Below are 22,217 nucleotides of genomic sequence, written 5' to 3' on the forward strand. Positions count from 1 at the left end.
CCCTTCGAGGAGTTTAGGGTGGCATGGGGAGTAACTTTTATTGGTTGTCCGCTAAAAGTAGTCATGTTTAATAATTTTTCAGAATGCTGGGATTTCATGGTCTCTACCAGAAGATCCCCAGACTGGAGCTGCTTTACTGTTTTTGGTGAACCTGCAGCAGACTCGATGCATTTTTGGACAAGGAATGGGGATAGATTACTCAGAGGCAGCTCTGATAGAGAGTGCAATATGAGGAATGCTGGTATTTCCTCTTGTGGGGTTTTTTTTTTTTTTTTAATCTCTTTGGTTTAGAATAGTCATTTTCGGTGTCATTTTCTAGTCTTGAGCTCAATGGCTCTAAAGGTGGAAAAGAACTGTTTTCCATCTTTGCTCCTTTCAGCCCCGGGAGAGTGGATTTCTTCTCCCAGGTTACCGGCCCTGCCACGGGAAGGCAGGAGCAGTGCCGCTAGAGTGACCAAGCGGTGTAAAGGTTAGTAAGTTAGTGTAATGGGAAAAAAGAAAGGTGGTTTTCCTTCCTGTAACTTACTTACAATTCGTAATACTAAGTTAACAATAATTAATGGGAACATAAGAAAACTTTTACAAATGAATATAACTGTAGCTTTGATAAAAACGCTCTAGAAATCACTCAGGGAATTGCTTGATCACTATAACGCTTGCCACCCAGGACCGCCTATATAAGTGGCACATCACTTATGCGGTCACAGTACTCCTGTAAAAACCGTCGTGAGCTCTCATTGTGTCTTAGTTTTCTTTTAGTATGGCAACAAGAAAGTGTATAAACAGTCCCGACATATTTTGTTACATATGTGGTTGATTTGTTCCTGTAAAGCAGAGGCGAAATATTACCGATTTTGCAAAAAAAATCGTATTATGCATACTTTGACATAAAACTAGGCGATCAGGATAAATCGTGGGCACCGCATAGAGTATGCCACACATGTGTTGAACATCTTAGAAAATGGAGTCAAGGAAAAAAGGTGTGCTTGCCATTTGCTATTCCTATGGTGTGCCGACCCAGTAAGCCATGCTGAATGTTACTTTTGTGTATGTGACATTAAAGGTTACAATTCAAAAAATAAAAAGGACATGAAATATCCAGATCTACCGTCGGCCATAAGACCAGTTCCGCATGGACCTGATCTGCCTGTAAAACCTCCACCAGAAACTTTGGAGTCCACCAAAGGAGAAGCTAAAGAGGTTAGCAAAGAGAAATGTTATCAACCAGAAAATATTTTAACGCCACAGCAATTCACGCAAATCGAACTGAACAATTTAGTAAGGGACTTAGGTCTTCTAAAGTATGCTGCTGAAATTCTGGGATCCAGACTTCAAGCAAAGAACTTACTTACTCCAGGTACATCATTTTCCTGGTACAGAAAACGTGAAAGGGAGTTTATACTGTATTTTTCACAAGAAAGTCCTCTCGTATATTACAGTGATATCACTGGTTTAATAAGTGCCTTAGGAGCTCCATCTTATGTTCCTAGTGAATGGAGACTATTTATAGACTCTTCTAAGGCTAGTTTAAAAGGTGTTCTCTTGTACAATGGAGATAAAAACACATCTGTGGCAGCTGCTCATTCAGTCTACTTAAAAGAAACTTATGACAATCTAAAGTTGCCTCTGGAGAAAATTAAATATCAAGATCACGAATGGAAACTATGTGGAGACTTAAAAGTGTTATGTATGAGTTGGGGCAACAGGGTGGGTACAGTAAAATGCCATGCTTTATTTGTGAATGGGATAGCAGAGCTAAAGCTGTGCATTGGACAAAGAAGCAATGGCCTCAGGCAGATCTTACACTGAGGTCAAAAAATATTGTGCACGAAAGTTTGGTGAAGCCAGATAAAATACTTTTACCTGCACTGCATATCAAGTTAGGCACAATGAAGCAATTTGTTAAAGCACTGAATAAGGATGGCAACTGCTTTAAGTACCTTTGCAGTAAATTTCCCGGTTAATCTGATGCAAAACTTAAGGAGGGTACTTCTTTGGTCCCCAAATTAGAAAATTGGTTTTAGATGGTCAGTTTGAAACTACTATGACCGACGTTTAAAGGGAAGCCTGGATTGCTTTTAAAAGTGTAATGGAAAACTTTCTAGGAAATAATAAGTCACAGGATTATGAGAAAATTGTTCAAAATATGCTCGAAAAGCTTCGCAATTTAGGTTGCAATATGAGCATCAAAATTCACTTTTTGCATGCCCATCTTGATTTTTCCCCTGAAAATCTTGCACAGATGAGCAAAGAACAAGGGGAGAGATTCCATCAGGACATAAAGGAAACGGAGCAGAGGTACCAGCGAAGGTGGAATACAAGCATAATGGCCAACTACTACTGGTGTTTAAAAAGAGAGAAACCTGACACTGTACATACAAGAAAAACGATTAAACGTTCTTTTCAAACAAAGAAACGAAGGTCTGATTAACGAAAGTTTCAGAATTTAGATTAATACTTGATAGTATTTACATATCTTTTGATATATGTAAATGTAATCCTATCAATTTGTCATTACTAAATACAATAAAGTTATATACTTTCGTAAAAAACAATACTTTTTTATTTCTTAAATTGTGATGTATCTGGATGTGATAGAAAAAAATCTAAGTCATATTTGAAATCACAGCAACATATTTCGGTAGTAGGACCTATTGAAATTTAAACCCCAGTGAACAAACTTAAATCTGTTGTTTCTCTGACCATTTAGCCACTGGGCCCCACCGTTGCCCACACTTTGCCATGAAGAGGCAGGTCAGGCACCCAGTAGATTATTTACGTACACTGGCAGGTCACGCCTAAAAAAAAAAAAAAAAAAATGGGGGGATTCACTAGAATTTGGAAAAACCTACAGAAGTTTACGAGAAAGCGGTTGAATTTTTAGATGTTTATTACAAATTGTGGCCTTGTTAGGGAGCATACTCAGTCAGTTTAGTTAGTGGGGAGGAGAGACTAGAGACTGGGGGGAAACAGGTAGAAAAATGGGGACAATACAGTAGGCATCCCCATAGATATCCGTGGGGACGAGTCTCGCCAGGTGAAGTATGGGGGAGAAGCCAGAGACTTCTCCTCCCTCCCCTGCCTGGGGATGGGGTTTTAAAGGGAACTGGGTTAGAGTACCCAGTTCAGATCGCCAAATGTCGTGTTGGCAGCAAGGCTGCAGTATGTCTTTGTCAGTGATGGTTGTCAGGTCTATGTCTTGTTGAATCAGGTAAGAAGGTCAAAGTGCCCATCCCGCTTCATGGGTGGGATATGTTAGCTGGCAGTGGGGAATCCACCAGGCGAGGAGGGTGGGAGAGACATTTACTTCATTCATAATCTGCATTCTCACTCTACTTGCATTCTGTTTTTATTTTTTTCTTATAGTTTATAATTTTTTTTCCCTGTTTGGATATATATATATATATATATATATATATATATATATAGCCAGGCCTCGCATAACGCGAGTTCAATTAACGCGATTTTCAGTTAACGCTAATTGAAAAAATTATACCATTTTTCACTTTACACAATTAACGCGATCTTTTTTTTTTTTTAACGCGACCAGTTAACGTGATTTTTTTTTTTATGCGATATTTGAAAAAGATTTGAATTGCGCGTTAAGCTTACCGCGAGTCGGACGGACAATAAACCAACGTTTGCCTGCTGCCCGCCTCGGTGTGTTCCATCAACCATTGGAAGAAGACGTGTTACTTGTTTGTTTCCTGCTAATAAAGTCACTTGCGTAAAAATTCAAATTTTTAAATGAGCCAGATGAAAATGTTACCGCAAAGATAACGGTAAAAGAACTAGATGAAATCTTTCGTATCGCAGAAAACCTCAAACAAAAGGTGGTGAGGTTCTCTGCGATATTTATTTCACCAGGGCCCAGAGAAGATTGGTGTCGGCTATCGGAAATTGATTGATGAAAAGAGAAAGTCAACATTGTTCAAATATTTCTGCAACAGTCATTTCTTCATTGTGTATTTTATGTCAGAGGTTCCCAAACTTTCTCAGTTCACGGTGCCCTTAGTGTCTCAGCAATTTTTTCAAGGTGCACCCAGACCAAAAGAAATACCCAACAGTTCTGTTTAATAGTTAGGTTCAAACAACTTAATAAGAAATGTTGAAACTGAGCTAGTAGTTCGCGCGATGTCCGACAGATGTCGAATATCGCTGTGTTTCCCTCGAAAATTTTAAATATTCCGCGGCACACAGTTTGGGAACCGTGTTTTATGCAATAAACATTTAATTCCATAATTATTTTCATTATCTTTTACACTGTATACTGTTAAAAAGTTATTTAAAAGGTATTTTTAAAATTCTTTATGGACATTCCAGAAGGTCAAGGACCAATTATAATTTTTCCTATTGATTATTATATTCAATTAACGCGTTTCCGTTTTGAGCGATGCACTCGCGGGACGAATTAATCACGTTAATCGAGGCCTGTGTGTGTGTGTGTGTGTGTATATATTTTTTTTTTTTTTTTTTTTTCACTCACTCATTCATCTCTTTCTCACACACCAGGGGGAATGCAATGGTGTAATGTAATTACTCACTAATGCTTACTAATTAGTGAAATACTAAAAATACTAATCCTTAATAATTAAGCTAAATAAGAAAGGATATAAAAGATTAAAACTAGAGTTAGGTGTACTTAACTGTAAACATTTATGGTTTTTGTTCTTTTTCTAACACACTTACTTCTGGCTTTCATTTCATTTGTTCAACTCTTGCTTTCTGCACTGCACTCTCTAGGCAGCTCAACTTACTGTTATTCTTCAGTTGTGGTGTAGTACTTAGTACCATGCTTGGGTTGGAGGTTAAGACGAGACGAGAGAAGATATTTGCTGACATTAGATTAGAACTTCTCTAGACTGTAATTTTCAGAAAATACATATGAGGGAAGGTTGTTCCAGAAAACGGCAGTTGAATGAATACATGAGGAAGATAAAAAGTTGGTTCTGTGAGATTGAAGTTGGACAGTAAATGTATGTTGGCTGGTGGCGGCATGTGTTCAGACTGTTTTAAACAGGGAGCGGGAATTATAGAAGCCAATTCAGAAGAACAGTTCAGAAATATTCAGAAGTATCTGTAGAAAAGGCATGCAGCAGAAACAGAACATCTATGAGACAGCAAGTGGAGAGACTCAGTTAGAGATGAGTCATTAATTAACCTAACTGCCCTCTTCTGAATGGAATCTAGAAGCCTGAGAGAGGTTTTAGGGGCACCGCCCAGGTGTGGGAACAAAATTCCATGATAGCGCGGATTTGCGATTTGTAATTAAGAGTGAACAACTGAAAGAGAAAACCAAGTTTTTTAGATGCAGAGGAAGCAGTATTTGTAATGTGCTTGTGCCAAGAGAGATTAGAAGTCAGAGTAATCCCCCAAAAGAGGAATATCAACTTGCATAGAAATCGGAGTGTCACCAAAGATAAGAATAGGAGCAGAAGAATCCTTTTTGCGAGATATAAGACAAGACTGAGTTTCAGGATTGAAATCAACTAAGTTATCTTTGCCCAACTGGAGAATTACCTGGAGTTCGGCATTTAAGGAATTGGTAGTGAATATTCGAGAAGTTGAAGCTGATTGAGCAGGGCAAGGGTTCTCAACATGGAAAGTGGAATGCAATGTGTTATCATCAGCAAAACTATGGATAGGATTTCCAGTCAATGGAAAAAGGTCATTAATACACAAGAGGAAAATAGTGTGGGAAAGAACTGAACCTTGGGGGCCACCAACATTAGTGGAGAAGTTAGAAGACAGAGAGCTATCTACCAACACCCATAGTGAGCGATCAGAGAGAAAACTGGATAACCAATTACTAAAAACAGTTGGCAAACCATAAGATAGAAGCTTGTTTAGAAGACCTTTATGCCAAACACGATCGAAAGCCTTTGAGATGTCAAGAGCAACTACTTGGTTTCAGCGAACCTTTCCATTGAATTAGTCCGTAAATGGGTAACATAAGCCAGAATATCACCAGTGGATCGACACTGACGGAATCCATACTGGCGATCGTTCATCAGACGGAAGGTTTCTAGGTAGTTTAAGAGTTCGTGGTTAATTGATTTCTCCATTACTTTAGAAAGAGTAGAAGTAATTGCAATGGGACAATAATCGGATGGGAAGGATTTGTCATCCTTTTTAGGAACTGGCTGGATATGAGCAAATTTCCAAACAGAAAGAAAAACACCTTTGGAATAAAAAAGTGAAAAAAGGCAGCAAAGAACAGGAATTAGTTCAGGTGCACAGGTTTTGAGAACTTGGAGAAATACTATCAGGATCTGGAGTTTTCTTAGCATCAAGATTCGTCAAAATCCTTTTGACATCCTTTTGACGGAAGATCACAGGAGGCATTGATTGGAGCCATGTTGGTCGTGGTGGGAGGTGTTTTACCAAAATCATTAATACACGAGTTGGAAAAGTGGGATGCTAGTAAGCCAGCTTTATCCTTGGCTGAAGTGACAACAGAACCATCTGGTTTTGACAGAAGTGAGAGCAGAGATGGGCAAAAGTTGCGGCCAATAGCTTTGGCAAGAGACCAGAATGTTTGGCTACCATTAGGGCAAGAAGAAAGTTTTCTACTCTTAGCCCATTGGAAATTTAGTTTCGACTGATTAATAACTGCTTTACAATTGTTGCAAGCTTTGGTGTAGACAGAAAATGAAACTGAAGAATTAGAAACAAGCCAATTATGATATGCAACGTTCTCCTCTTGAATAGCCTTAGCACATTTATTGGAAAACCAAGGTTTAGATTAATGAGGAGATTTTAAAGTGGAGTGCGGGATAAAGGATTCCATTCCTGCAAGAATAATTTCACTGACATGATCTGAGCAAATGTTGACATTAGAAGTTTTGAAACAATAATCCGACCAAGGAAAAGAAGAAATGAAATCTCGTAGGTCATCCCATTTTGCATTCTTGTAATGCCAAACAACACGAGGTTGGGAATAGCCATGAGATAAAGGCTCCACTGGAGAAGAGACAATCACCAAGTTGTGATCTGAAGTGCCTAAAAAACCTCTCACTTCGACCTTGTACTTAGAAGTATTGTTTGTGAGAAAAAGATCAAGCGTGTTGGCTTTATGATTAGGATTGTCCAGTATTTTTGTAGGTAAATGAACAATCTGTGCAAGGTCATCAGTAACTGCAAAAGCCTCAGTATCTCGACCAGCTGGGTCGGTGTGACTAGAAAACGGAAGCCAGCTGGAGTTGTGAACATTGAAATCACCAAGGAAAATTACCTCACCGTTAGGAAAGTTGGACTGGAGAAAGTCAAGTTGCAAAGAGAGGAAGTCAAAGAGATCCAATTATTAGTGGAGTCGGGAGAACGGTAGAGACAACAGATAAATTTGACACAATGAGGTAGAGAGATTTTAAGCCAGAGAAGATTGAAGAGAGAAGATTCCAAATTGCCAAGTCTCTGACAGGGAATATCAGAACAGACATATGCACACGTACCACCTTTGAGGCGAAAGGAATCATACAGCGAATAATTTGGGCATCTGAGATGAGCAGTAGTTGAATCAACCGATAACTGAGATTCTGTCAGAAAAAGTACATGGGGTTTGGCAGACTGCAAGTGGAAATGGACATCTTTGATATTAGAATTGAGACCACGTATATTTATAAAATGAATTAGGAAGTGTTTTGGGAGGTTTAGATCTTTTCACAGATAAGCTTGCTCTATTAGTTTGACAATTCATGGTGTATTCAATAGTAAGAAAAAGTGAGTGGGACATTCTGTATGAAGTAATGAAATTTTTGGGTATGGCATACACATAGTAAGAATATACCCAGATCCTTGACATAATGTGGCCTCGACAATGCCCCCCACATACACACTACTCGGACTCCCTCCAGTCACTATCTGGCAGAGTAGAGGTAGCAAGATTATACACTAGCTGATCCGGAAGCCTCCTAGGGAGTTACCAATAGGTTTGGTCCGGTGTACTAACTAGCGGCCAGGCTGCGAACACCGTTTTAGAGCTGTACCCTTGAAATGTAAGGAATATTGGATCTCGCCACGATGTTCATCATAACCTCAAAAGTCATCAATCATACTGCATGATGGAAGAGATGGGGAAGGGTTAACCGGAACTTGGCTCTAGAGACTAAACATGGGTTCCACCACTTCAAGCCTCCAATAAGCAAAGTAGTGGTATTGCACCGGTTGATGAGTCATCTACCACCTAGTACTGCCTGGTAACATAGAGGGGCAGCATTCCTCCATGTGGTGTGGGTGCCACACCTCGATCCCTGCTTACATTGGTTGACACCTGGGTGACCCACCACATACTTATGCATGGAGGTTAAACCCAGGATTACTAACAGTCCCGCTGTCGTGAAGGTGCAAGCAGAGGATTTGGCTGTCACAGACAGTCCGGACTTTGCCGAAATTGGGTCCACTTGACTTGAGTGTCACCCGAATATGTTCCATCAGCGTTTTAGACTTCCAGGTTGCAAGTACAGCTTGTCTGGCATATCTGAGAGAATGTCTGTGACAACCTCAAGGACCTTTACTTGAATGGCCATTGGACTCAGGAGTACTTGCTTCTGAATCAGATTTTCCATCCATATTATTAATAGCTACTCCATCTTCGATATAGCACCTGAACGCTGTTTTGCGATCACTGTTAATCTTAAATGCATTGATCCTTTAACATATTCTTTTATATGTGCACTGTCCCTTAAAATAGTATTCACTGTTGAAGCAGCAAGACCTAATTCCATGCAATACGTGACAAACTTTGTCCTGCTTCATAATTCTTAATTAATCATCTTCGTTTCTAAATCAATTTTGTTTTGTTTCCTAGCACTGCAAGCACTTGCACTTTCCGTTGGTCCCTTTCCCTTCACTATTGTAATAAGTAAATAGGAACGAAGAGAAGATTCTGTAAATTTATTTGTTTTTTTTTTTGATTGAAGATTTCAGTTAAAGGGAACTCATTTCACCATAATACCGTAAAGTAAAAACCCACAAATTCCAGTTATCGGGATTATCGCAAATACAGTGAGATCAAGTTTACTACCTGTTTATAATAGATTGCGCTAACAGAAAAGGCCAATAAACTGGAAAGTGCAAAATTATTTTTACTGTTTTATGGTAGTGACCTCCAGAAATGTGTTAGAAAAATATCACAAAGCATTCAAAATTGATTCTTATAATGGAACATGTGATAACAATGAAAGTGTAGTGCAATTTCCATTATAAAAATGACCTTTTAGAGAGATAAGTAGCTTAGCTATATAGTAAAAATTTCAACTTCCGAGGTCTTGGAATGAATTATCAAAAAACAATGTGTTATTGGGTTCAACACTGCGACATTTTCATGATATTCCTATGGGATGCAAAATATGTTTTCACGATTTTTTAAAGTTTGCACCAACAAAAACTTACGTAAATTCTAATTTCCGTAAGTCGAATATTACATAAGCCGGGGAGTGGCTATATAAAAGAGCTTTCCCAGTGCTTATATCACGCCAAAATAACTCAACACACTGCACTGGCCACCCATGTCACCTGGCTGTACTGCCCTAAATTCTATACGTTTCTTAATCAAGAGCATAACTCCTCCCCCATCCTTCCACTGTACTCACCATATTCAAATTCTGCAACAGTCATGTCTTAGTATCACCATGTTTCCGACATCCCTATATGTTCATATTTTTTTTGACCTAACCTGTATTTCATCAAATTTTTTACTATACTCCTAGCATTAGTATACAAACAAGTATACAGTATATTTGCTTTTAGTAACCCTAACACGATCCATGTATTTGGTTGTTCCATGATGACCACCATCAGGCCTTATCTCCGACACCACTTTTCAGGCTGTTGTATATACCAATAGATGCTATGCAAAAATCACTTTCAGCTCTGCTTGCAGCTGTTGTTTATCTATTAGTCTATGTATCTCCCACCCCAGGCTAGCAGTCTTCCAACCCACCTAACACTGCCTTGATAATCTGATCAAACAGTGGCATAGCCAGGATTTTTTGTCAGCAGGTACATTCACAAAAAAAAGCACCAACTGCCTAATGAAAATAGCATCGCAATACCAGATTTCGGCATCAGGGGGTACAATGTGCCTACTGACCCTACCCTGGCTACGCCACTGTCATCAAATATTCTTGTACCCCTTCTAATTAAGTCTATCCCATCCCTATATATCCCTACAATTGCAAACCATGCTGAGAAAAATTCTACTCTATGGTCTTGCAGTCTCTCTCCATGGCCAAATTGACTGGCAAAAGTGAATCAATATTTTTAAAGAAAATAAAGAGAAATGATAATTTATTGTGGCAAGAGAGATATGCTGCCTTAAAAAAAACTGTAAAAAATTGGTTGTTTATGAACTAGTTCATCAAAATCACTGACAATACTTTGTCTAACTATGAGCTAGCACCTACTGCTATTGTCAGGCTATGACTATTCTTAGAAAAATAGTCTTAGTTAAAATGCATTTTAATTTTTGTACTAAATTAATAGAGAAAGAAATTGTTTCAGTGTCATGAATTTTTACATACTGAACTCTGAAATGTGCTGCTATTCAATCCTATTGTTACAGGTGTTTTGCAAATCATATGTAGAAGGCGCCTCCGTAGCCAGGTGGGCAAGAGTGGCAGTGCATAGCACACGCTTCTTGATTAGACTGTGGTTCGAGCCCGTGACCACCAAATACGGAGGATGCGGAAAGGTCAGGGAATAAACACCGCATATCCCCGGAGCAATATGGCCTTAGTTGCTAATGCTCCTAAAAACCAAACAACAAGTCATATGTTTTTATGTATGAACAACCAATAGATCTGATAGAAATAAAACATTGTGAGACCTGTATACTAAAAGGGGAAACACCCATTCATTAAATACAGATTTCATTTGATGATACATGCTCATTTTAGAAATACTGTTCAATGGATACTTAAAAATTAGGAAGGCTGCAGTTTAAACCCTCAACTTTAAATCTATTTGTTTTCCTTTAGTTTCTATACCTTAGTGACCAGTCCTCTATACCTTAGTGACAAGTCCTCTATACCTTAGTGACCAGTCATTATTTTTGTGTCAAAGATTGGTTCTGCTTTATAGAATATATTTATTGCTTGTTTGAAAGAAGAAGAAAAAAAAAGTACTAGAAAGGTTCTTCTTGTCTTATTTACACCAATCGAGCAATTAGACTTCACACCAGCCGTTTAAATAAATAAATTTCAATACTGCAACTAAAACACTTTATTTACAATAAAATAAAATTTACAAGTATATAGAATAAAAATAAAAACAGAATTATAAACTAAAACTGATGTGGTTTAATTTACAATAAAATATGAAATGTAAAATAAAATATAATGATAAAAGCGATAAAAACAGTGAAATAATATACTAAAATACCGTAACAACTGTAGCTTTCAGAGATAGCGGTCTCCTTTTTCAACAGCATGCTTCTGCTGTGCGGCACATCCTTAAATAGCAGATCCACGGCACTCATCACATGGTTCCTCAGGAATATGGTTGGAATTTCCCATTTGCGCACTGGAACCGGAAATGGCTCAGGAGCACGTTAGATAAAACCGTTCATCTCTTCCAAGAACAGCAGTTTCAAAGAGGGGATGTAAGCGTACTCTGTCTCTATTAATGGTATTGCTAGCTGCCCCAATCTGTAAACTCTCAAGCCATTTACGGTCCCAGAACCCCTGTGCATGATCTGTGCAAATAACAGCTGGTGTGAAGTCTAATTGCTCGATATGAATTGTCCCAGCCTTGTAGGCCTATTTGGAGATATTTACACCATGATGAACTTTTATGACTGATAAAAGGAACAGCAAGACAACTGGTTGTTCTGTAATTCATAAATTTATTCCATCCTGCAATGTTCTGAGGCCGTAATGGGAATAAATTTCTTTAAAGATACTGAGTTAGGAGTTGTTTATTGTCATAACTCCACTTTTGTTGAAACTGTTGAGGTGAGTTTATATGTAGAAACTTTGTAGGTGCTAGAGAAAAATAAAAAATTAATTATATACTAGAATATAGCCATTACAGAAGCTAGAAAAATTTATATATTCATTAACTGCTTATGACAGCTAATAAACCAGTGCCATGGTAAGGAATGGGCCACACGATTTTTGTGGCCATGTATACATTCTTTTTATGAAAACCCCAAACATAAAAAAGGTATTAAAATCTATAGTTCTTAATACCATGCATGGTTGGGAAGATAAAAGAAGATACTTTTTCACATCAGACTTGCTGAGAGGACTACTCACCTGCATACTTGCTTGTTTGAAAGAAAAAAAAAAAGTACTAGATAACTTCTTGTTGTCTTATTTACAGCATGACTGACAAAGGGGGATCAAAGGCTGACACAAGTAATTATAGACCTGTGAGTTTAACTTCTGTTCCCGGAAAATTAATGGAGGCACTGGTGAAAGAAGCACTGCAGGATCATCTAGACAAGACTTCAGTTATAGCTAGGACACAGCATGGTTTTGTTAAGGGGAAGTCTTGCCTGACCAATTTGATTGGATACTATGATGCAGTCACAAAAGAACTGGATGCAGGGAATAACTTTGATATTATATACTTGGATCTTAGAAAGGCTTTTGATACTGTTGCACATGGAAGACTGCTGCACAAATTGGAGCAGTGTGGCATTGGAGGCAAGTTGCTGCTATGGATAAAGGGGTGGTTGAGGGGGAGAAGACAGAGAGTGGTAATCAATGGACACTGCTCATCGTGGACTAATGTTATTAGTGGAGTCCCTCAGGGTTCAGTATTGGGGCCTTTATTGTTTTCTGTATTTATAAATGATATTGATGATGGTATATCAGGCTTAATGTCCAAGTTTGCAGACGATACGAAGGTTGGCAGGGTTGTCAAGGACACTACTGACACTATGCTGCTGCAACAGGATTTGGAAAGGTTGAGCAGATGGGCTTCGAGGTGGCAAATGAAGTTTAACATTGACAAATGTAAAGTACTACATATGGGAAACAGCAACCCCAGAGCAACGTATCAACTCTGTGGTACTACACTGACAGTGGTAGAGAATGAAAGGGACCTGGGGGTGGTGGTGCAGGCAGATATGAAGTTCTCTGAGCAGTGCAGACGAGCTGCAAGAGTAGCTCATGGTGTATTGTCAATGATATATAGGAATTTTTCTAGCAGGGATAAGGAGGTGATTATTCCCTTGTATAAGGCAATGGTCAGGCCACACCTAGAGTACTGTATACAGGCCTGGAGGCCTCATTTCAGGAAGGATGTAGAGCTGCTGGAACGAGTACAGAGAAGGGCAACTAGATTGGTGAATGGGACAAAGGGGTTCTCTTACGAAGAAAGGCTTAAGTTTTGCAAATTACAGTGTCTGGAAACTAGGCACCAGCGGGGTGATCTGATAGAGGTGTACAAAGCCTTGAATGGTTTGAGCATGCTCAATGCTGATGGGATTCTTCCTCTAGCTCAGAAAAATCACCTGAGAGGGCATAAATTCAAATTGAGGAAAGACAGATGTAGGATAGATGTGCGGAAATTTGCCTTTAGCCAGCGGGTGGTTGGTGGGTGGAACAGACTTCCATCCCTTGTCGTGGAAGTTGATAGCCTAAATAAGTTTAAGGCTCAGCTGGACAGGTATTTCGAACGAACAGAGGGGTGAAGTGGAAGTGGTTATTTTTATTTATTTATGTTACTTTTTTTTTTTTTTTTTTTTGGCTGATGCTGCATAAGCTTGCTTTCTTGCATCAAATGCCTCTACTAATGCTAATGCTAATGCTAACTCATTAATAATGAAAGTAATAATAATAATGAAAGCAAAAGGAATAACAAGACAACTGGTTGTTCTGGAATTCACGAATTCCAAACTGTTGGGAAGGGTTGTTCATGAGAAAAAGATCAAGACGTTCTCTGTATTGTTAGCATCATTGTCTGGTATTCTGGTAAGTAAATGACAATCTGTGTGCAGTCGTTAGTAATTGCAAAAGCTTCAGCATCCTGACCAGCTGGATATGTCTGCCTATAAAACTGAAGCTAGCTAGAGTTGTAAACATTAATATCACCAAGGAAAATTATCTCACTGTTGAGAAAGTTTGACTGGAGAAATATGAACTGATGTTTTGTTTGATAACCTACAGCATAAAATCACTCTTCCACATTTCATTTCTTTGTGTTCCCAAGTCCTGCTATTAAATAGTGAGCCATTTGAATTTAAACTTCTTTTTTTTAAGAATTAAAAAATTACAAGAAGTAGAGCTTCAAAGAACTCCAAATGATCAGTGGAACCTGGAGAACGATAGAGGCAACAGATGGATTTGACAGAACAGAATAGAGAAATTTTAACCCAGAGAAGATCAGAAAGAGTCTCTAAGTCTCTGACAGGGAATATCAGAACAGACATATGCATAAGTATGACCTTTGAAATGAAAGGAATCATACACAGAATATTGCCCCCACAATGCCCCCCACATACACACTATTCAGACTCCCTCCAGTCACTATCTGGCAGAGTAGATGCAGCGATATTATTATTGTTGTTGCTCATATGATTTCTCCCTGATTGGGGGATTCCACTCAGTGACTGGTACTGCTACCAAGTACACAGGGTGGTTGTAATGTCTGGTGTTACTGTCGGTCAAGGAAATCTCTGACTATCCTACAGGTGTTCAGGATTGCGACTTTCTGAAGTTCCTTGTAGGTGTTCGCTGGGAGATCTATTGCTGCTAGGCTGTTATGTGGGGTCTTTGGCACCATACCTATGGTTGACACGATGATTGGGATGGCCGTTACTTGTTCCACAATGCCACATCTCTTTGATCTCCTGTCTTAGGTTTGTGTACTTCCTGATTTTTTTTCCCATGGGTTTTCTGCAGGTTGCCAGTGTTGGGTACTGCCATGTCAATCAGACAGATAGTCTTTTCCTTCTTGTTCACAAGGGTTATGTCCAGTCTGTTGTGCGGGATTGTTCTATCCGTTATTACGGTGCAGTCCCAGTACAGCTTGTGGTTTGGGGTCTCTAGTACTGCCTATGGTTCGTACTTGTAGTATGATACACTTTCTTTGTCAACTGGTATTTCCTCGCTAGCTTCTGATGTATTATCCTGCTACCTGGTCGTGTCTATGAGTGTACTCAGTCTGGGTAATCACCTTGCACCCCGCAGTGATGTGTTGGATCGTTTCTGAGGCCAGGTGGCATCGTCGACATGTATCATCGGACACTCCGGGCTCCTTGGCAATGTATTTTCTATAATTGTATTCTGGTGTTGATTACCTGGTCTTGGATGGCGAGCATGAATCCTTCAGTCTTGGAGAAGAGCGTCCCACTCGTGAGCCATGCATTGGAAGCAGTTTTATCTATGTGATCCTGATGGAGATCACTGTAGTGTCTGCCATGGAGTGTCTTCTTTGCCCATCTTTCTAGGTTCGTTTGCACCTCCTGGTTAGGGGAAGACTCCTTGCTTACATTGAGTGGGATATACTGCTTGTCTATCTTCCTTATGGCCTGGTGGAGTGCTGCTGTGTGTTTCTGGAAGTAATCCTTCAGGTTAACTATCACTGTCTTCTATTGCTCAATGAGGTCTATCAGGCCCCTTCCTCCTTCTTCCCGGGCAATTGTCAGTCTCTCCACGGCAGATCTCAGGTGGTGTTGACGGCTCTTGGTCATCATTGTCCTTGTCGTTTTCATGATATCCTCCAGCTCAGTGTTAGTCCAATCTATGACCCCGAAGGAGTGTGTTAGTACTGGGACTGCATAGGTGTTTATAGCTTTAACTGTGTTCCCTCCATTCAGCTTTGCTTTCAGCAGGTTTCTGAGCCTCTGATGGTATTTTTCAGTCAGGCAGGCCTTAATTTTCTTGTGCTGTAACTGCTGAGCCTGCATCATCCCCAAGTATTTGTAGGCCTCTCCCTCTGCAATGGCTTCGATCTCTTTACCAGTCTTCAGCAGCTGGTAGTTTTGCTTGACCAATTTTCCCTGATGCAATCCATGGGTCTTGCATTTGTCTAGACCAAATTCCATCCTACTATCATTGCTGAATTCTTCAGTGATCTGGAGTAGTTGTTGGAGGTGCTTCTCGGTTCCCACGTATAGCTTGATGTCATCCATGTACATCAGGTGGGTGAGGGAGTACAGGTTCTTCCTTCCTTCTTTGATGTTATATCCGTACTTGCTACTGTTGAGCATGGTGGATAGCAGGTTAAGTGCTAGACAGAACCACAATGGGATCAGGGCATCTCCCTGAAAGATTCCTCTCCTGATGGGGATTGGCCTGGTTGTGATGTTTTCGACCTTAATGGTTGTACTCCATTTTGCCATCGTTTCTCCTAGGAAGTCTGTCACTATCGGATTGACGTTGTCGATCTTCAACACCTCTATTAGCCAGCTATGAGGCACGGAGTCAAAGGCCTTGCAGTAATCGATGTAGGCTATGTACATATTACGGTGCTTCTTGTAGGCTTGCTCCATAAGCACAGCATCTATGGTTAATTGCTCCTTGCATCCTTTGCTCAGCTGCTTGCATCCTTTCTGCTATCAGTCATTATGTTCTGGCTCTCCAAGTGGTCTGATATCTTCCTGGTTATGCAGCTGGTCAGGATCTTGTACATTGTTGAGAGGCAGGTGATTGGCCTATATTTCCCCGGGTTTCTTGTATCTTTGTCTTTAGGCTTCAGATATGCGATTCCTTGAGTGAGAAACTTCGGAATTGTCTCTGGGTGCGTTATCATTCTGGTGAACTGCTCTGCCAGGTGCTTGTGTGTGTGCAAGTGAGCTTCTTGTACCAGTAGTTGTGGACATTATCTATTCCTGGAGTTCACCAGTTGTGAGAGTTCTTGATATCTGTTTTACTTCTTCTCAAATCTCTCACCCTCTCATTTCTTGTACATCCTTGATTTTCTTGCATTCTAGTTCTATCCAGGGTGCTTGGCTGTTATGTCTTACTTCCCTGCTCCATATGTTTCCCTAGAACTCTTCAATGACCCAGAACTTAGGTGGTCAGTTCCCTTCTTTCCCATCTTCTCCAAGATTACAGGAGAAGCCTCTTTGGTCCTCATCGAAGATTCGGTTGTTTATTTTCCTCTGGGAGCTCTCTTTGTATCAGCGTAGTCTCTTGCTTAGTGCAAGGTGGTTCTGCTTCAATGTGTCCAAGTACTCTCCTATTCTCTGATTTTTTGTCTCGTGTTTGCTGTGGACGCTGTCTCTCTTGAGGGTGCTCTTCACTTTTCCAATTAACTTTCTTATTGCTCCGTTGGTACTGGGTCAATTGGCCTATCTTGACTCTTAATTCTTCTATCTTCTGCTGAAGTCTTCTTTCCCAAGCTGGTGGTTCCTTCTGTTTTTGGTTCTTCTGCTGCTGGTCTCTCGCTTCTCTCCCATTGGAATCCTCATGGCTGCTACTGCAGCACAATACATGGCTGTGTGGATGGCCTCCAGTATTGCACCATTGCTGTTGAGGTAATACAGTATTATGTGCCGATTCAGATGGTCTGTGACTCTCCACAAAGTTCTATTTGGCCTCTGCTTCAGTATCACGTTGAGTCTTTGTGGGGTCCATTCCTTTGAATTCTGTTAGGGCCTTCTTCCACTCGTCCTCTATTCTGGATATCACGACCTCGTCTGTTTCCTCTTCAGCTGCTGTGGGTTGTATTTCTTCTTGCTCTTCCTCCTCTGGTTCGGCAGTGGTATATTCTTCCTCTTCTGGTTCCATATTCTTTATCCTATGTAGTTGATTGCTCACATCCTGCTTGATTTTTCCCAAGATGGCAGGAGCTATCAGGTTCTTCGTCATGATGGTCCTTCTCTGGTCCGCTATTCGCTGTTCGGTGACCTGAATATCCGGGAATCATTCCAACCACTTGGTATGCAGTCTTGCCCTGTAGGTTGTCATATCGGTCTCCGGCTTCGTTATTTCATAGTATACTCACATGATGTACGTATTCATTTCGATGCTCCACTTCATGTGTTGGCGTTTTCTTCCATCCTGGGTGGTCACTAGCGCAGTTGCACAGGAAGAACTTCCAGTTGGTGGGGCTGAATGGTCTTGCCCTTCTCTTGTGGTGGACATATGGGGGACAGCACCACTCGCTCCACTGTCTTCCTCGGGATACCGTCTGATTTTTCGAACTGACCCCTCTGCCTAGGCCTGAACGCGAGTGGCTTTATCCTGCACCACGCTTGATGCAGTATGATTAATATTTCTCTGTGACATCATCCATCTATGGAGGGGGGGGGACCTGTTTAGCTTCGGCTAAACAGGTCCCCCTCCATAGTGATGTACCCAAATATACTACTGCAATTTGCCCCATGCCTCATGGTGGTAATTCTCGGGAGTGATGCCAGATGGCACCACAATCTGCCTTAGCTGCCACTCCGACCTTGGGGTAGGTAGATCCCTTGGAGCAACTTTCACAATGTTTATTTATTTTATTAAATTTTATTACTATTAATTTATTCATTATTATTATTATTCTAATTTATTACTATTATTATACCGGTCTCTCAGCATGATGGAGCCACGTTTGCTTCCGCCAAGGCGGTACTCGAACCTGGTCCATCAGGCTGGTAGTCCAGTGTCGTAACCACTGGGCCACCGTGCCCCTAAGAGAGAGAGAGAGAGAGAGAGAGAGAGAGAGAGAGAGAGAGAGAGGAAGGAAGAGGGAGAAAGAGGGAGAAAGTAGAAAGGAATCACCAAGAAAAAGAAGAATGATGATATCCAGCTCAGGATCCTGGGTTTGCCAAGCCCATGCTCACCAGATTATACACTAGCTGATCTGGATGCCTCCTAGAGTTATTAATAGGTTCAGTCCAGTGGGCTATCTAGCAGCCAGCCTGAGCTCAATGTTTTATATCTACTCTCAGAATTTAGAGAAGATTGGATCTAGCCACAATGCGGATCATAACCTCAAAAGACATAAGTCATACTGCATGATGACAGGAGAGAGTGGTTGCTGGAGCTTTTCTCTCGACTCTAAACATGGGTTTCATCGCTTCAAGCCTCCAATAAGCAAAGCAGCGGTATTCAGAGTCATCTATCACCTAGTGCTGATAACACATGGGGGTGGCATTCTTTTGTGTGGTATGGATGCCACCCATCAACCTTTCTTACATTGGTTCACATAAGGGTAGTCATCTCCAGCATACCAGGTGCCATATTTCAGGACTTGCAAATGGGGCTTATACCCTGGGTTACAAACAGTGTGAAAGTAAAAGCAGAAGATTTGGTTGACAGAATGACCAGACTTTGCCGAAATTCAGTTCATTTGAATGAAGTGTCACCTGAATATCAGTTTTATCAGATTTTAGACTCCCAGGTGACAAGCACTAGCTTGCAATACCAGAGAAAATGTCTGTGACAAGCCTTAAGGACATTAATGATCACATACACTAATAACCTTACCAAGAATGTGAGTGTTATGAAAATGCTGATGTTTTGTACCAGTTTGATAGCTTACAGCATAAAATCAGTCTTCCACATTTCATTTTTTCGTGTTCCCAAGCCCTGCTCCTAAATAGTGAACAATCTGAATTTAAACTTCTTTACAATTACAAGATACAGTATACTGCAGAAGTTGTTCTAGCATGAAGCTAGGGCTACTACTTAGGAGTCTAAACAGCTGACTGGATTCAGGTCCAACTTGTGAGGCAAGTGGGCCAAATTTTGCAAAGTCTGTTCATTATACAATAACCAAGTCCTCTGCTCACACCTTAATGGTAGTGGTGGGACTGCCAATAATCCTGGGTATATCACTACACTGAAGGCCAAAAATATTGCACTTAATTTAGTGAAAGTAACCACCCAGGAACATGAACTAATATACAGTGGGGCCTCGACTTAAGATGACATCAACATCTGATATTCTCAGGAACTGATATACCTTCCATACAATCATTTATTTTAAGGACCGATGATATTTGCAGATACCAATAGCTTCTGATATAGCTGGAATGATACATGGGTGAAAATTTTCAGACGTGTGCCACACAGAACGTCACTCGTACGATTGTTCTCGGCCAAATAATGTATTTTTTATTGTTCAACGCGTGGCACGCGGAACATCACTTGTACAACTGTTTCAGATCTATGACGATCTGAAACTTAAAACTCCATCAACCAGTGGCAGTGCTGTGAGCTTTGAAGACTAGAGCCAGCAGAGGCTCGTTCGTGCACTTCAAAAAAGGGCACATATCAAAGTGTTGAAAGGTATGGGGAGGCATCCAGTGCTGATAAAAAAGTAGCTGAGACCTTTAAAACTGAATTCCAAGAGTTTGTTGATCAGGAGGGTTATCTTCCCCAGCAGGTTTTTAACATTGATGAAACCGGCTCTTCTGGAAGCAAATGCTCAGGAAAATGTACATCACTAAGGATGAGACTAGTTTACCTGGACATAAGCCTATGAAAGATAGGCTCACTCTCCTGTTGAGTGCCAATGCCTCTTGAGATTTTAAGCTGAAGCCTTTGCTTGTGTATCATTCTAACACCCCCAGAGTATTTAAACAACAAAAGGTTGACAAAGGCTTGCTGGGAGGGAGTGTTTTGGTGCAGTATCAAGAAGGCCTGGGTTACAGGATGTCTTCAACGAATGGGAGCTTGAAGTTTTTCCTTCAGTGAAGAGTTATCTTGAAAAAAATAAGCTTCCTGTGAAGGCACTGCTCCTGCTGGATAATGCACCAGGCCATGATCCCAACCTTGTTCAATCTCTTGAGGCACAATTTGACTATTTTCAAGTCAAATTTTTGCCACCCAACACCACTCTTCTTCTTCTTCAACCAATGGACCATCAAGTGATTGCAAACTTAAAAGAAAATCTACATCACGAAAATGTTCGCAAGTTGCTTTGCAGTGACCTCTGGTGAAAATTCTGTCACCCTCAAAGATTTTTGGAGGTCGAAGTTCAACATGGTGGATTGTGGTGAGGCTGATTGTAAGTTCTTGGAATGATTTTTCCACCAGGTGCTTAAATTCAGCCTTGAAAAACATCTGGCATTTAATTATCCATAACGTTGACAGATTTGAAGATGATGGTGCTTTGACAAATGTTGTTACTGTTGTTTGTTGGATTTATTGGTGCAAGGGCTACTAAGGCCATTATGCACCTTTTTCAATCTTATTTGGAACATGGCTCTGACAAATGATATTGTTACTCTTGGTAAATCAATGGGTCTGGAGGTTGGCGAAGAGGATGTGTAGGACCTTATTGACGCTCATGGGAGTCAGCTAACAGAGGAGCTACAAGAGTTGGAGAAAATTGTGGAGAGTGACACTGGAGAGGAAGAAAAAGAAACCAAAAAGTGTCAGCTAAAGTGATTTCTTGTTGTAAGCATTTAAGAGAAGTGATAAAAACACCCCGACATTGAAAACACTGAACTCATGATGTGCAAAATGGAAGGCAGTCATTTCTTACTTAAGGAAGCTACAAAAAAAAAAAAAAAAAAAAAAGTCGTAAAGAAACAGTTCACTTTGGACAGTTTCTTTGCCAGTAGCAACAAAAGACTGAAAAGACACGTGGAGCATGATATAGTCCCACCACCACTATGCCACCATTGATTTCATCAGCTCTGCACTTCAAGTCTAAGGTAAATGCTAATTTATTGTTTGTTTTTTATTTTAAGATGTTTTATGACTATTTATTAAATAATCTTTATAAAACACTAAATTTTTAATGTAAAACTGAAGTATAACATGTAAGAAATACTCATTTTATGTGTTGTTGGGGAATGAATTACAGGAAATCAATGTATTATTGGTTTCAACTTACAATATTTTCAACATACAATGGGTTTTGTGAAACCAATTACCATCGGATGTTGGATCCCCCCCCCACCAGTGTAAACAGTTGTGGGCTTGAAATGGTGAAAACCATGTTTAGTCTCCAAAGCAAGGCTGCATCTCCCCATCTCTTCTAGCAAGCATAGATAAGGTCATGTAGTATGGTCATACTACATGAGGTTCTGATGGGCATTGTGGCAGAATTTAATATTTCTTATAATTTTAATGTACACTATAAAATATTTTTCTCAGACCAGCTGCTATTTATTCCACCAGACTAAACCTACTGATAACTCTCTAAAAGGCATCTAGATCGGCTAAGATAATCTTGATGCTTCTATTCTACTATCCCATGATGTGGGAGGCACAGCAGAGACCACATTATGTGAAGGAGTTGGATATATTTTCATACCTGCATAATTCTGACTGTCAGAAGCTACAGATAAGGAGTTATTTTTTGAGAAAAACAGAAGATTT

The 22,217-nt window shown here is 40.2% G+C and overlaps 1 protein-coding gene across 4 annotated transcripts in view; it reads right to left on the reverse strand.

The window, feature by feature from the left end:
- Nucleotides 1-22,217, reverse strand: part of LOC150075877 (uncharacterized) — a 506,816-nt gene that overhangs the window by 480,110 nt on the left and 4,489 nt on the right. For 3 of the 4 annotated variants that reach the window (XR_016547832.1, XR_016547833.1, XM_090387816.1), the window contains exon 1: nt 11,380-11,879. The exons of the other annotated variant lie outside the window; for it this stretch is intronic. Coding sequence is in view for 1 of the 3 variants with exons in the window: in XM_090387816.1 (XP_090243942.1) it covers nt 11,380-11,476 (97 nt within the window). In the remaining 2 variants the exon portion in view is untranslated. Of the gene's footprint in view, nt 1-11,379; nt 11,880-22,217 lie in introns of those variants that run through there. 4 annotated transcript variants of the gene reach the window in all.

The sequence above is a fragment of the Mastigoproctus giganteus genome, chromosome 13 (genome assembly GCF_048544385.1).
Source record: "Mastigoproctus giganteus isolate SK-2022 chromosome 13, ASM4854438v1, whole genome shotgun sequence".
NCBI classification, from domain to species: Eukaryota; Metazoa; Arthropoda; class Arachnida; order Uropygi; family Thelyphonidae; genus Mastigoproctus; species Mastigoproctus giganteus.